The sequence below is a fragment of the Phaethon lepturus genome, unplaced genomic scaffold, assembly GCF_000687285.1.
Source record: "Phaethon lepturus isolate BGI_N335 unplaced genomic scaffold, ASM68728v1 scaffold9843, whole genome shotgun sequence".
NCBI classification, from domain to species: Eukaryota; Metazoa; Chordata; class Aves; order Phaethontiformes; family Phaethontidae; genus Phaethon; species Phaethon lepturus.
This window is the reverse complement of record NW_010531193.1, coordinates 6,453-20,982: the sequence shown is the minus strand read 5'-3', so window position 1 is coordinate 20,982 and position 14,530 is coordinate 6,453. Positions and strand designations below refer to the sequence as shown.

The window sequence follows — 14,530 nt, the reverse complement described above, 5'->3', positions numbered from 1 at the left end:
CCTGCTACCAAAACCTTGCTGTGCAAACCCAGTACATATTCTCTTGTCTCCTGTGTGTCGGCAAGACAAGGACACAAAAGCCTGTGCGGCCGCCTTGCACTAGCGTGGTTGAAAGCTTCCCTAAGCAGCTCTTCCCTTGGTTACTGCTAAATTCCGTGGTTTCTTTCTGTTTGGTGCAGTTTTTAATCTTGTCCACAGGGTCGCCTTTGCAACCATAACACATGGTTAATTGACTTGGGATGAGTAAACATCACCCTTTGTTCATGCCTTAAACCTGTAGTATGTGGTATGCAACTTTTGAAACAAAACTCAAATTATTTGAAATATGTTCTCAAGTTCAAAGGCGTTTTTCTACTTTCTGTATTTCTGCAGTAAGGTCCACATAAATTTAGCTTAATGACTCATCTGAAGACTAATGGTACAACCTAAACCAATCCCGTAAAAATTCTTTACAGGGAAAAAGACATCTATATTGGCTATTTGCCTCTTGCCCATGTTCTGGAGCTGAGTGCTGAACTTGTGTGTCTGTCTCACGGATGCCGCATTGGTTACTCTTCACCTCAGACGTTAGCTGACCAGGTATGTTGTTGATCTAAGCCCTTACGGTAAACAAAAAAAGTATATAATTACATCACGTCTTTGTAATATTTCTTAAAATATTACAAAAAAATCTTCTTTTCTACAATTCATGAAACAGGGTATTGGTGGTTATGACTGGTACTCTGGACTAGTTTTAATTCTTAAAATAGAATTTAAATGAAAATGATTGTTTGAAAGATGTGCTATGTCATTTTGTTTCTCATGTTAAAAATCTTGAATGTGTCTGCTAGTAAACTTGTTCTTTGCTTTAGTCCTCTAAAATAAAGAAAGGAAGCAAAGGCGATGTTACTACACTTAAGCCAACCCTAATGGCAGCTGTCCCGGTAAGTAACTGCAGAATAAATAATTTCAAAAATTATTGTAAAAATATTCATAATTCAAAATTTTAACAACAAAACTAAGGCAATGATCGTTTAAATAAAAAAAAGATAGAACCTTTGATGTTAAGCTTGCTTAAAATAATATTTTTGGTATTTATTGTGTTTGTTGGGGATAAACATTCATATGAGTGTCAACACTTTTCAGCATTTAAATAGCTATGGGGATTAGATTGCCATTTTAATTAGTCATATATTGTTCATCATAGTAGATTAATGGAATAAAGATAGCTGGCAGCAGGCAGCTTCGGGTTAACTAGTGCTCCTGCTGAGATGTTTGCTTTCCTCTTTCTGTGAACATCTTGCAATCTCCTAGCAATGGAAGAGGAAGCCACCTGGGAGCAGGTTGTCATCTGAAGTGTTCTAGAAATTCTAGAACATGTTTCCTTTTTGTTGCCCTGAATTTAGGATTTCTTTTACTTTGAGCTAAAGTTAATCTTTTTATGTAACTAGGAAATTATGGATCGGATCTACAAAAATGTCATGAATAAAGTGAATGAAATGACTAGTTTCCAGCGGAATCTATTTATATTGGCCTACAACTACAAAATGGAACAGATTTCCAAAGGTTACACTACCCCGCTCTGCGATAGGTAATTTTAATTTTATTTTTAATGGCACCAAAAAATGCTTATTGAAGTCTTAACCACATAAGCCGTGTCTGATTTTTTTGGTGCTTTGCTTTGTTTTAATGTTGACGCTTTGAACATGAACGAGTCTGTAATTAAGTGTAAATTGAAACAGCAGATCAGTAGTGTGTGATGGTTTTAAATATTTACTGATATAATTTGAGTGTTATTTAACTTGAAACTGATTGGAGATTTATATACATTGTATTGTTTTCATCAGGACTTTAATAACGGATTTATACAATTCTTGGGTAAGATGGGAAGCCTATTCCTATAGGTGACTGTAGACTTAACATTTTCACAGAAGTGAATCATAGAATATCTCAAGTTGGAGGGAACCCATGAGGATCATCAAGTCCAACTCCCATCTTCAGTGAGACTGAAGGACAATATAATTGCAAAATGTATACAGCTTATTTAAATAATCTTTGAGGAGGAAATCGCTGAACTTTACTGTCTTACTAAATCTATATTCTCAAAACACTTAACCCATCTTCAAATTAGAATGTGGAAACAAGCTTTAAAATCTCTGCCTGTGTTTTTGAAAACTTCAATGCGCTTCTTCAAGTTTTTCCTTGAATGCCATAAAAGTTTATTTGAAGATAGTGGAAACTTTCAGTTCAGACACAAAATTAGGTAATCTCTTCATTTGTTTTTAAGCAACAGATATATACTCTTATCTTTGCATTTTAGCCTTATTTTCCGGAAAGTACGAATGCTGCTAGGTGGAAAAATTCGCATCCTGCTTTGTGGAGGAGCTCCACTCTCTGCAGCAACTCAGCGGTTTATGAACATTTGTTTCTGTTGCCCTGTAGGACAGGGGTATGGACTAACTGAATCGGCCGGAGCTGGAACAATCACAGAAGGTTGGTGTCGGTGCATCCCACTGAGTGCTGTGATCCGTGCTGAGCGCTCCCTGTGTACCATCTTTGACAGTCGATTCCTTTGGTGTACATCACCAAACATAATTGGGGAATCCTGGGAATTACTTGTAATCATAAATGCGTAAAAGAGTAGGAGTACTAATTTTGACACGTAGTGTAAAGCTGGTGACCTACCTACAAAACGAATGTTCTAGATAGAGATAACCTGTAACAGTGATAGAGGAATCTATAATGGTGTGATTGGGATCTTGGCATTACTGCACTTACCGGTCAAACTGAATAAATGATTTCTAATTTTGGTGAGTATATTGAGACGTTAGGAAAATAAAAAATGGTGTGCAAAAGCCTGCACCAGATTTTAATTTCATATAACAGAACTTTGTGGTTTCAGTTGCCTTTTAGTCCTAAAATTTCACTCATATTCAGTGGTGGCAGAAACAGTCAGAGCTGCTATTTTTTGGCAATGGTGTAATCTACCAAGGAATCATATGAGGAGTACCTAAGGTTCATTGCTAGATTATGCTGGATTGTAGAACTTGTATTATGTTCCTTGGTGATCGACAAACTGCTGTGATGTGTTTTTATTCCAAGAGGTCTTTGGTAATGGCTTCTTTGGTAGGTTGGGTGGAAAAACAAATACAAATGATGTACTCTCCAGTGATATTCTTTTGGGAAGGTGCTCGGATGCAGAAGTGTTTGGGATTTGAGACTTCAGGAAAGTGAATCAAAATATAGAATCCCTGAATTGTTGTGAAATATCGCTACTTATTTCAGAGTCCAGCAAACACTATTTAAAGTTATTGTGCCTCTTCTGAAGCATGATCCACATGGACAACTTACTGTCAAAGCTGTGTTGATGTGACTGGAGGTATCTGTAAATAGAGCCATCTATTCTTTTTGCAGGATAAAGATTTTGTCTGCATTACCTTGATAGATCCATTGGTTTTCTTGGAAGTTCTGCTCAATGAATTAAAGTTCAGAAATAAATAGCAGTTAATTTTAACTAAGTGAGATGCATGACAACAAAGATTTTTCTAATCGGTTTTGGAAGATTTTTTTTCTGAAAAATGCTCTTTGTTTATCTTTTAGTTTGGGACTACACTACAGGGAGAGTGGGAGCACCTTTGGTCTGTTGTGAAATCAAGTTAATGAACTGGGAAGAAGGTGAGAGTTTCTGTGTGTGATTAAATTGTAGTGTGTTTGTAAGGACTTTATATAGCTACGTTTCTATTGGGCTTTACTCAGTGGTAGTAATTAGAAGGCTATTTCCTGGTGTTTTAAATTTCAAATGCTACTTATTTTTAAATGCTACCAGGTTCGATCTTGGGGGAGAAAAAAGGTAAAATAAATTCCTCAGTGGTTTTTCAACTTACAAATATCTAGACAGAAGCTATCAATGCAAGTGGCATTTGGCTAGGTTGTATTATGACTCTTTGACTATGCTATTTCTTTTATCCCAGTCATTATAATTGTGTATGCATATTGTGTAAATGTATAGAGCATCGTACCTAAATCAGAGCATTTCTGATTTAGAGAAGTATTCTTGTAGGACAGGGTGCAGGTCCCGTATGTTGTGTCTCAGAGGTGCTGGATTCAGGAGACTTCAGCTGAAGCGCATGTGTGATACTTTCTTTTGCCATTAAGAAATAATTTTAAAATAGTCTTCATAATATTATTATTCGTAAAATAATTTTAAAAAATTGGCATATGGAATGGAAGCTTAATGGATGCTATGTAAAATATATTCAATGAAGTTTGAAAAGTATTTAGGTAGGCTTTTATGTCTTGTAGAGTAGAAATATGTAATACTCAAGGGTGTTTTGGGCTGATGGGAAACCTTACAGTTTTTTCTTTCCTAAAATGAGGCAAAATTTTATCTTTTTTTCTTGATCCGACCCTGTATGAAACTGATTGATAGAGCATGTTAGTGGTGGCAGAAAGATTGCATAGAGGTGGCATTTACCCTCTGCATGTGTGTGAATTTCAGTGTTTGTAAACACAGATGTTAAATAGCTGTTTGTATGCTGAAAAGAACTGGAACCACCTCTTCTCTTACTGAACTATTTAGGCAAGTGGTAACTTTGGCTAAGGGCTTACTGAAGTGTTTACTTCTGTATTTAAATAATGTAAAAAAAAAAAATAGGAATTCTTTCTTTGGAATCTATTTTAATTCTTGTTAACTTAATAAACCCCATACTTCTAGGTGGATATTACAACACTGATAAACCATATCCTAGAGGTGAGATTCTTATTGGAGGGCAAAATGTGACTGTGGGCTACTACAAAAATGAAGTACGAACCAAAAAAGATTTCACTGTTGATGAGAATGGGCAGAGGTGGCTCCATACTGGAGACATTGGAGAGTTTCATCAAGATGGATGTCTAAAAATTATTGGTGAGTTAATAAATTCAGGTGAACATATAGGTACATTTTTGCAGGGCTGTTAAATACTGTAAGAAACAAAAAAAAACCACTCTGCATTTTGGCATGCAGTCTGAAGCTCTAGTGTGTATCTCAGGGCAATTCTGATATGTTAACATAAACTTGATTGTGAGTTTTAAACGCTGATCTTTAAAACAATTGCTTTTTTCTAAAACAGTCTTAGCACTGACTCCACTCTGTTAGTGAGACTGGGTAGTAATTAGAGTTAAGTGTAGGCTGATTGAGCTAGATAAGCTGCTTTAGATTTTATAATTTTCTAAATGTGGAATTTGATTCATTGAAAGGGCTCTTTGGTAATATGTGCTCAGGAATTAGATAAGCCTTTTTTTTAATCTTGCTGTTCTTTATAATAAGAATATTCCTTTATCATAGAGGAACTAGGGGAAAAATATACTAAGGAAAAGGTGGTATACATAAGCCCGTGATAGGCTTATAATTCTTGACACCTATAGGTGCAAAAATAGGTGCCATATAAACTACCAGGTGTCTCTCTTGAAGTCAGTGAGTGATTCAGGGTACTCTTTAATCCTGAAAAGTAAGCTTATTTGGTTTATTATATGAGAAAGATCTTGGGTCCCATTGCAGCTGCCTTGCACTGGTCAAACGAGTCAGATGGCTACAAAACTACCTTGCCTGGTTGCATGAAGCAGCATGAAGGCATATAGCAAAGGAGGTACTCCTGGCTGCCATCACAGCTGGGTGGGTAAGGCCCTGTAGTCACCTTTGCCTTCTTTGGGCTACATACAATAAACTCAAGTAATTTGGGCTTAATTTTCAATTCCTATTGTTGTGTTTCAAATAACAGATAGACAGTTGCTCTTTAAATGTGGATTTAGCCTGGGAAAAATAACAAAATGTTCAGCAAAGGCTGTATTTCCTGCCATAAGCGTCTGGACTAGACAGCATGAAAGGTGTGCTTCTAGCCGAACACTGGCTTTTGCATAATCCCAGTTGTCTTCCATTCGCATGCCAGTGCAGTCATAGAGGAGATGCTGTTCTAAAGGCAGAAAATGTATGGGATTGAAATGGCTCTCGTGTCTGAGTGTGGGGCAGGTTGATAAAACGCCAAGTTTGGAAACCTGTTATTAAATGTTCCTGGTACATTCACCAAACATGACTCCGCATACCTTTTGGCACTAATACATTTCCAAAAAGTATACAATCAATGTCTAAAGTTTTGTGTTCTGTAATTAATGTTTAATTTCTTTTTTCCTCAATAGATCGTAAAAAAGATCTTGTAAAACTCCAGGCAGGAGAATACGTTTCTCTTGGCAAAGTAGAAGCAGCTCTAAAGAATCTTCCACTGGTAGATAATATTTGTGTGTATGCAAGCAGGTAAGAGACAGCTGATATTTTGTTATTGCTGTATTCTTTGTCTGTCCTGCTAAAGCCATAAGCAAATTTTTTTGCCACTTAATGTGCGGAATTTTTTTAAACCTGTTAAAAAAGGATTTTGCTTATAATACAATGGAGTAACTTTATCAAAACTAAAACATCTGAAATGTATGCTTTTATTTTTCCTTTCACATTTTTTTCATAATTTGTTGGAAAATGCCAAGAATGAGTCTTTCATTCCCTTTTCCCCCAATCTGAAAAGCAGCTAAGCTCTGACTGCATTCATAACAGACATCATTCAAGCACGTTAGAGATTATTACCTATAAAGCCGTAGGACACCTTGTTCCTTGCTGTATTTAGCTGTGATCTGTTCTTCAGAGGACGTACTGTTGTACTTCAGAGGAAGCGGGGGAGAAACCACCAACAGCTCAGAAGCTGGTTTGTGCATTAAAAATACTTTAACCCCTGCAATACACCAGCAGATGCCTTTAAAGCTTGAGAGAAAACACTCTGTAAATACTATCCAAACACACAATTAATAGAAAGGACACGATCATTGTTTATTTGCTTTCTACATGTACTACTGAAATAGGCATATAAGGGCTCAAACATGTCTTAAGTTTCTATTTCTAGAATTTCCTAACTGTGCATCATATAGACTTGCATGTATAGATAAACTTCAGGTGGTCTTTGCTTCCTGTTGTCATTTTGACATTTGGAAAGTCATTTTGGAGCTTCTGAATGACCAGAAATATTCTGATTTCCAGTATGGCCAAAAAAAGCCCCACTTGATAACTTTGAAGGAAGCCAGGACAAGCATACCAGAGAATTGCTCAGTGGTAATAAATAGAAAATTAACTTTGGGTTTGTTCACCTGGTTCTCTGTGGTATTTTTTTGTGTTAACTAATGGTAGTCATCCTGTAACTTCAGTTTTGACAGTTTTGGATCAATAGGCTAACGTGCATTGGGCATTGGCCACTGCTGAGACAACTTCCATTATATTAGGCCTTATCTGTGGTTTTGACCTGTTGGGCGAGTCTCATGTTTGCCTTGACTGCCTGAGGTTGTGTGCCTGTTCTGAGCATCCTCCGTAGTCTCTGGAGGAAGAGACTCCTACAGGTGATGATTTCTGCTGTTTTAGGATTGAAGTTCAGTACTGGCATTGTACTATCAAATTTGTGTTAATTTTGCCAGGTCAACATAATGTTTGAGACTAAAATATGCTTGTTAGGCAAGTACTTGGCTCTGATAGTTCATATCTTGCCTAGTCCTTAAAAATAGGAAAACCTATGAGCAATTTTTAAAGGTAATTTACAAACAGAGTCCAAGTACATTCCAGATTGTTTTTCTGCTGCTGCTGTATTTCTTCTTAATACTTTCATGTGTGTAACTTGGCATCAGTAGCCATGTAATACAGATTCTCTGAATGATTGTCCATATGCACATTTCATTGTGGGTATATAGGCACCTCTACAGTGTGAGCTCAGGGACTTTTTGGTAGCAGTGCCTATGACTTCTCTTGTGTCCTGTCTCTCCTTATACTTTGCTTGGGTGATCTCATATGCAGGAGTCGTCCTTCATTTGTAGATGTTTTATCTCCCACATGCAAAAGGACAAGGAGGGCAGACTTCTACAAGTGGGTTAAATCTGTGATTTGACCTTAGATCTTGGAGTGCAAAGCTCCTCTGAACATGGTAGCAGAGAATCAAAAGTGTTTGCATGGTATCACTGCTTCAAAAGCTATATTCATTGACCACTTCAGACAAAATACTCAGTGTGATAAGGAATAAAATGTTTGCTGAAAGGAATCATGATTAGTGCTCCTTCAGAGGAGACTCCTACTGCTTTATCAGCACTTCACTCGTCCAAGATGCGTTCAGTAGATCTCAAGCATCACATCAGGAAAATGAATAGTTTAGTTACCTAAGGAATGAGCAAACATGGCAAAAAACCCAGGGGAGTTCTCATCAGAAAGGTAAAGGAGAGCTGATAAGGACCAGACTTAACAGAATAGAAATGGTGATTTTGACATGTAGTGCCACTGTAGATGTCTCATCATAGGTCTGAGGGCTGTAGTCGGGTAGGATCTCAAGCACAGCAAGGCAATGAGGATGCCTAGTATAGGAGAAACATTGTGGCAAAATCTCTTGGCAAAAATCTCTTAGCCTGGAGGAGATGATTAAGGAGCTCCTGAGGACGAAATTCTAAAAATTTCTTCACTCCTGCTGTCGTTATGACCTCCAAGACTGAAGAAACTAGCAAATTCAAAAGATCTGCAGAAGAAACAGTAGTGGAGGGGGAAGTAGCTGCTCCAGTGAGAAGATGTAGTTTTTTAGGATACATCTGAAGACAAACTCCTTTAGCATTTGAACTGCAATAAGTGAAGATTTAACTAGTGGTACAGAATGCAAAGCTGTATGTTGTGGAGCTGTGAGCTCCAAGGTGCTCTTTCCAGGAAAAAGCATAGTTGGATGATCCTATTTGTCCAGAGGAAGTGTGCTGCCACTCAAGAGGCTGAACTTTAGATGAACTGAAAGCTTGAGGCTTACCCAGCCAACTGATTACCTCTATATGCTGTTTATCCGTGGAGACACTGGTGATGATGCTGGATATGACGATAAGCCTGTCAAAAGACTACAGGAACCAGGGATGAAAGTGCCAGAGTCCTTTGGTTCTCTGGTTCCAAGTTGTTCCAAGTTACGTTCCAACTTCGTTCCAAGTTACAAAGTTCTGGGTGCCTTCATACATAATACATACAGACGAAGTTACGAGAGTTGAATACAGAGTATAGCACAACTGGGCGGGGAGGAAGAATCAGAAAGGCAAAGGCAGAAGGTGAGATGCAAGCAGTAAGTGATACTGAGGCTAATCTGAAGTCTTTCTGTAAGTACATTCTTAGTAAGAAAAAAATGAGAACTGTTTTGAGTCGGACAACAGGCAAAGCTTGTCAACAGATGAAGCCTGTGTTTGTAATGGACTTTGCAGACTTCACAACTGCCGTCAGATGCCCATTATAATTCATACCAGGAACAAGGGAGAAAATTGCAATGTACAGTAACCAAAAGGGTATTTAGAGTTAGTATTTTAAAATTTTCTTGGAGACCTTAAAGGATAAGCTGAAGTAATCTCTGTACTGATGTTAAGGTTCCGTAATCTGTCTGGTGAGAGTTAAAAAGATCTAATAAATCTGTAAGTGTCTAAGATGGGACAGGACTGAAGGTACAGTGGAGGACAGGATTCGGCTGTAAGTGTCTAAGATGGGACAGGACTGAAGATACAGTGGAGGACAGGATTAGAATTCATAGCAATCTTGACTAGATGGAGATTTGCTTGAAAACAGCAATCAATTTAAAGGGGAGGAATGTAAATTGTACTTAGACCTAAATAAAACTACAAAAATTCAGGATGAGGAAGCACCGGCTGGTAGTAATTCTGTAGGAGCTGACATGAGTCAACAAGTGCCATGCTGTTAGAAGAAGGTAAATAATATGGCATAACAGATGTGTGGCTTACAAGATGCACGATGATCTTTTTGCTCTACCAAGCATTACAGGGTCGAAGTTCCACATGCAACACTTCAGAAAAGGCGGACCTCTTGAAAAGAGTCCAGGAGAAAAATGGGAACATCTGGGCAGAGATCTGTGATGCATGACTTGGGAGGAAAGGGCATTGCTTAAATTCCTAAAGAAACTTAAGAAAGGAAGGAAGACTAGACAAGTGAGAAGGAAAAAAAAAATAGTAACAGTATGTGAATGAATAAATGGCTTCTGTGGAAAGGAGAGGAACATCTGACTATTGGCTTGCATGAAAATACAACTGATGTAAACTGCAGAGAGGAAGAGTCAAGAATAGCCATCAAGAACAGCTTACCAATGCTAAGAGTAATGAAGCACTGGCATTAGTGTTTGCCTGATGTTTAAGAACAGGTTAGACAAACATCTGTTAGATGTAGCTGACCTTGCTTCAAGGCAAGTGAATGAATTAGATGATCTTGCGAGATCACCTTCAGCTCCCTGATTCTGTGATCTGCTTTGTTAGAATGTGCGGAGTTGCTATGTGAGGTTCTGTTCATGCTTTCCCTAAACTTTACACCATCTGAAAAATCTCAAATACCTGTTTCAGGGCAAATTGTGCTTCAGTGTTTTCCAAAGACTTTGAGATCACAGCTTCCTATGTTCTAGGCCTATCAGGAGCAGACAAAGATTGCCAACAGTAGAGTTGAGTGTATGGACAATCACTTGAAAGAGAAGTCACTTCCCTTACAGAAGCAGGCGTTCTTTGAGATGTGTTGTGCATATGCTCATTCCACAACCTGCTCTCCAACCCCTCTTCACTGCAGTCCTCTACTCCTCTACAGTAACTGGATTCTGCAGTTGAGAGGAAACTGAGGTAGGGAAGCCGCACACCAGTCTTCATACCGGGCTGCAAAACATGAGGAGAGGCAGGGCGCATTGACATCGTATGGGTACTGCTTCCCCAAAGCTTTGAGCATGAGGCACAGTGGAATATGCATATGGACAGCACACCTTGAAGCAATACAGTTGCTGTAAGGTAAGTAGCTTCTCTTGCTACTTATTTTTAAGCAGGCAAAGGTAATTTGTCCACTATTTCAGAAAGATTATCAGGTGAACAAAAGCCAACTGTTACGAGCAATATCTCTGTATGAATTGCAAACTGCTCAACTTGAAATGTTATTTTTGAAGACTTGTTAACTTGACAAAATTCATACTAAAGTACGTTATACTTCTCAGTTTCCATTCTTATGTCATTGGATTTGTTGTGCCAAATCAAAAGGAGCTCACAGAACTAGCTCGAAAGAAAGGATTTAAAGGAGCCTGGGAAGAGATCTGTAACAGTCCTGAGATGGAAAAAGAGGTACTGAAGGTGCTAGCTGAGGCTGCCATGGCAGGTGAGTAGCTGGGTAGAAGATAGTTTTAGCCTTGTGGACAGTAATGTCTGTGAAACAGATGAGTATATGCCCTAAAAATATTTCCTTGTGCATATATATTTCATTATGTATTCATAGAACATATACGAAGTGAAATTTTCATACAAAAAAACCCAACAACAAAACATGAGTTGGATCAGTCCTTTTGGTTTTTGTAGTCTTGTAACTTTTTTTTTTGACCATGGCCAATAATTGAAAGAATATAAGAGTAGGGCAAACTTAGCAAGCTCAATTTAGTTCCAAATACATATATATATGTCTGGTGCTATTTAAGATGTCCTGTAGTATCTTCTTGGCATTCAGCTGCTGGTCCAAAAGAATGCGGGTCGTCTGCAGATCCATGATGCATCTGTGTTGGGCATCATACAGTCTCACGTGCTGTATATCTATGAGTAGGTGATTGAAATAAGCCCGTGGTGGTAGGGGCTCCCCTAGCTTCCAGTGACTCGCATCCGAGGGATTTCCTAAACTGAAAGCGGTGTCTTTGTGGTTAATAATTTTCTTCCATTAACTCATCTAGTTGCGTTTCAAGGTTACGTAAATATTCTGTGTGAGTATCCATACTGTCCTGTGGCGGAGTTGCACAGCTCAGCTATGTCCATGTGAAGAAATGCCTCGTGTGTTTTAACCCTGCCTTCTGCTAGTTCAGTTTGGTTCTGCCGAGCTCTTGCATGGCAAGGGGCAGTGAACAGTCACAATGGCAGTCGTGACTTTTTTTGACTGTCTGTTTTGACTGTCTCTTCCCCCTCAGCTGTATCTTTGTCATGCTAATTGGTCACAGTCTATTTAGCTATTCTGGTACAGAATTAAACAGTGGCACAGTGATACTGTGTTTGTTCTTTCCTAATAAATTCTGCTTTGTTTTTGCTTTTGACCATTGCTAAGCACTGAGCCTTTTTCATAAAGCTATCAGTTATGCCCACAGAAAGTTTCTTAAATGGCCATTGTGGATGTTGAATTTTTCATACGCATTCACTTTTACACTGCTCTGCAATGAAAGATTCCGCTGTCTGTTCTGCGATCGCTCAGTATTGTGATGTCCTTCTGCACCTCTTTGCAGTTTGCCCCCATCTTTTCTACCTTGGATAACTTTATGCTTCCAATAATCTTTCTTTGCCTTGTTAATCTTCATTTCTTCTCCACATTACTTGCAAATATCTTAAACTCTGTGATTAGTGTAATTGCAGACTTCTGTTACAGGAGCATACTCATGTGATGAGTGCAGTTTCAATACTGCAGCAGAATCTTTTGTTTTGTTTTGTTTTCTTCTTTTTCCTTGCCCCCTTGTCTCTTGCCCATTTTTCTTCACTGCATGGAGCATATGGGCAAAGTTGTTCTAAGAAGCTGCTGTGGTGGAGAGCCTGTACAAAGTCCCCTTCCTTTTCTCTTTTGTGCAGCCCTAACTGTTCTGTTGTTAAAATTGATGAAACAGAATAATTTCATTCTGAGGCATTTTTGCACATTTTGGTGTTATTTTATGTTTGTGTTTGTTCTTCCCTTTGGTGGCACAGGCTTTACTTTTAAAGTAATGTTACGAATTTTTAGTGCTAAATTGCAAAAAACCCAACCCAGTGATTTAATGTCAAGGGAAGTAAAACGTGCAGGAAAATCTGAATGTAAAGTTGCGTAGGATAATTACATATTTGTGGATTATTTTTTAATTTAACCTTAAAATAGGTGGTTATTTTTTTAATACTGCCCATCTCTTGATTACTTTTCTGAGTTATTTGGGTTTTTTCCTCTTATGTCTGAAACCATAGCAGAAGCTCTTGGAAATAGTGTTTTGTGCTAAAGGTATAACATGCAGAGCGCTGTTCTGTTTCAGTAAGGGGAACGACTACCATACAAAGTTAACTTTCCTTGAACAATTTAGGACTATCAGGAAAAAACACATTCCTCCTCTTTTTTTCAAGCATAACTAGTATTGATTTTTATTACTTTTATCTCCAGAAGATAAGTATCATGACACTGATATAACAGTGTATATTCTGAGGATGTCATTTCTGAGGCTTTTATGACGTTAGGGAGCAGCACAGATACCTGAAAACCTGGGGTTTATTTCAACATTTCTGTGGGAACTGGAGAATAATTACTGGGGGATCCTGTCACTCTACTTGTGAACACACTGGGGTTTTCACAGCTAACCATGGGGGGGTGAGGAGCTTTTCTTCATTCATGCCATGTGCTTTTCTGTGTAAAAATATGGTTCCCCCTTTTGTGCTTAATTGTAGAAAAATGACTGCATTTACATTTTGTATTAAAAATGTTTATTTTTACAGCTAATCTGGAGAAGTTTGAAATACCCGTTAAAATTCGCTTGAGCCCTGATCCTTGGACCCCTGAGACTGGTCTAGTGACAGATGCATTCAAACTAAAACGCAAAGAGCTTACAGCATACTATCAAACGGACATTGATCGAATGTATGGAAAAAATGTAAAGTAATTCTTTTCCTGCACCACTTTGCTACAATGAGCTTGGATCAAATAGGAAATACTTGAATTGCCTGTCTCGGCACTTGAGATCAACACACAAAACCACCATTCCTCATTTGCAGCTTAAACTGTTACTTCTGATAACATCACCGTGATGACTGGCAAGTTTAGTAAAATGTTACGGCAGCAAACTCGTGTCTGTCTCCTTTTTTCCAGTTTTCTCTGCTACCTTGTCAGTCTGTGGATTTTCCCGAGTCTTTTTGGGAAACCGTGATTCTGAAGCCTCAAGTTTTTAAACATTTATAAATCCTGTATAATGTTTTATTTGTATCTTTAAAATTTGGATGTATATAGAGAGAACTTGGGTATATAAGAAATGGTTATACTGGGGGCCTTTTTTTACCTAATTATTTAAAGATAAGCAGGTATTGATGTTGTGACATTATGTACATTGAAAATGCTTGTAATGAGATCATTGTTGAACAGAGGACCAGGTTATTTGCTGCTGTGCTGTTTTTCTGTGTAAATCTTGAGGGACAAAACGTTTGACATTCCAGCTTGTGTAATACACCTTCAATATGTGCCTAACGGTTACTTTTCTTTTTACCTGAAAATGAAAAGCTGGTCATGGCACAGCTCTGCATAAAGGCAAGTTACTCTTGCAGGTATTAGTTAACGCTTATTTAACACAAAGGACGCTGTTAACAGAGCAGAAGTTAAACCTAAGAATAAGCTCTCGAATACAGAAACTCCTTTTTAAAATAGCTCGTGATGGTTTCATCCAGTTGCGTAGAGCTAATAAGAACTCTCAGCATTAATTTCATGTAACTTTGTAAGTCGGACAGTGCCCTCTTAGCAGAGGGACTGTAACAACTTTTG

At 38.1% G+C, this 14,530-nt stretch overlaps 1 protein-coding gene across 1 annotated transcript; it reads left to right on the top strand.

Moving 5' to 3' along the window:
• Positions 1-455: 455 nt before the first annotated feature.
• Positions 456-13,999, top strand: LOC104618778 (long-chain-fatty-acid--CoA ligase 3-like; the record flags this gene model as incomplete). The annotated part of the gene is made up of 9 exons (XM_010284460.1): positions 456-579; positions 852-923; positions 1,431-1,570; positions 2,300-2,472; positions 3,580-3,654; positions 4,694-4,885; positions 6,154-6,268; positions 11,022-11,179; positions 13,498-13,999. Coding segments are annotated over 9 exons (1,213 nt in total), but the record flags the coding sequence as incomplete, so codon positions are not given.
• Between the last annotated feature and the right edge of the window lie 531 nt (positions 14,000-14,530).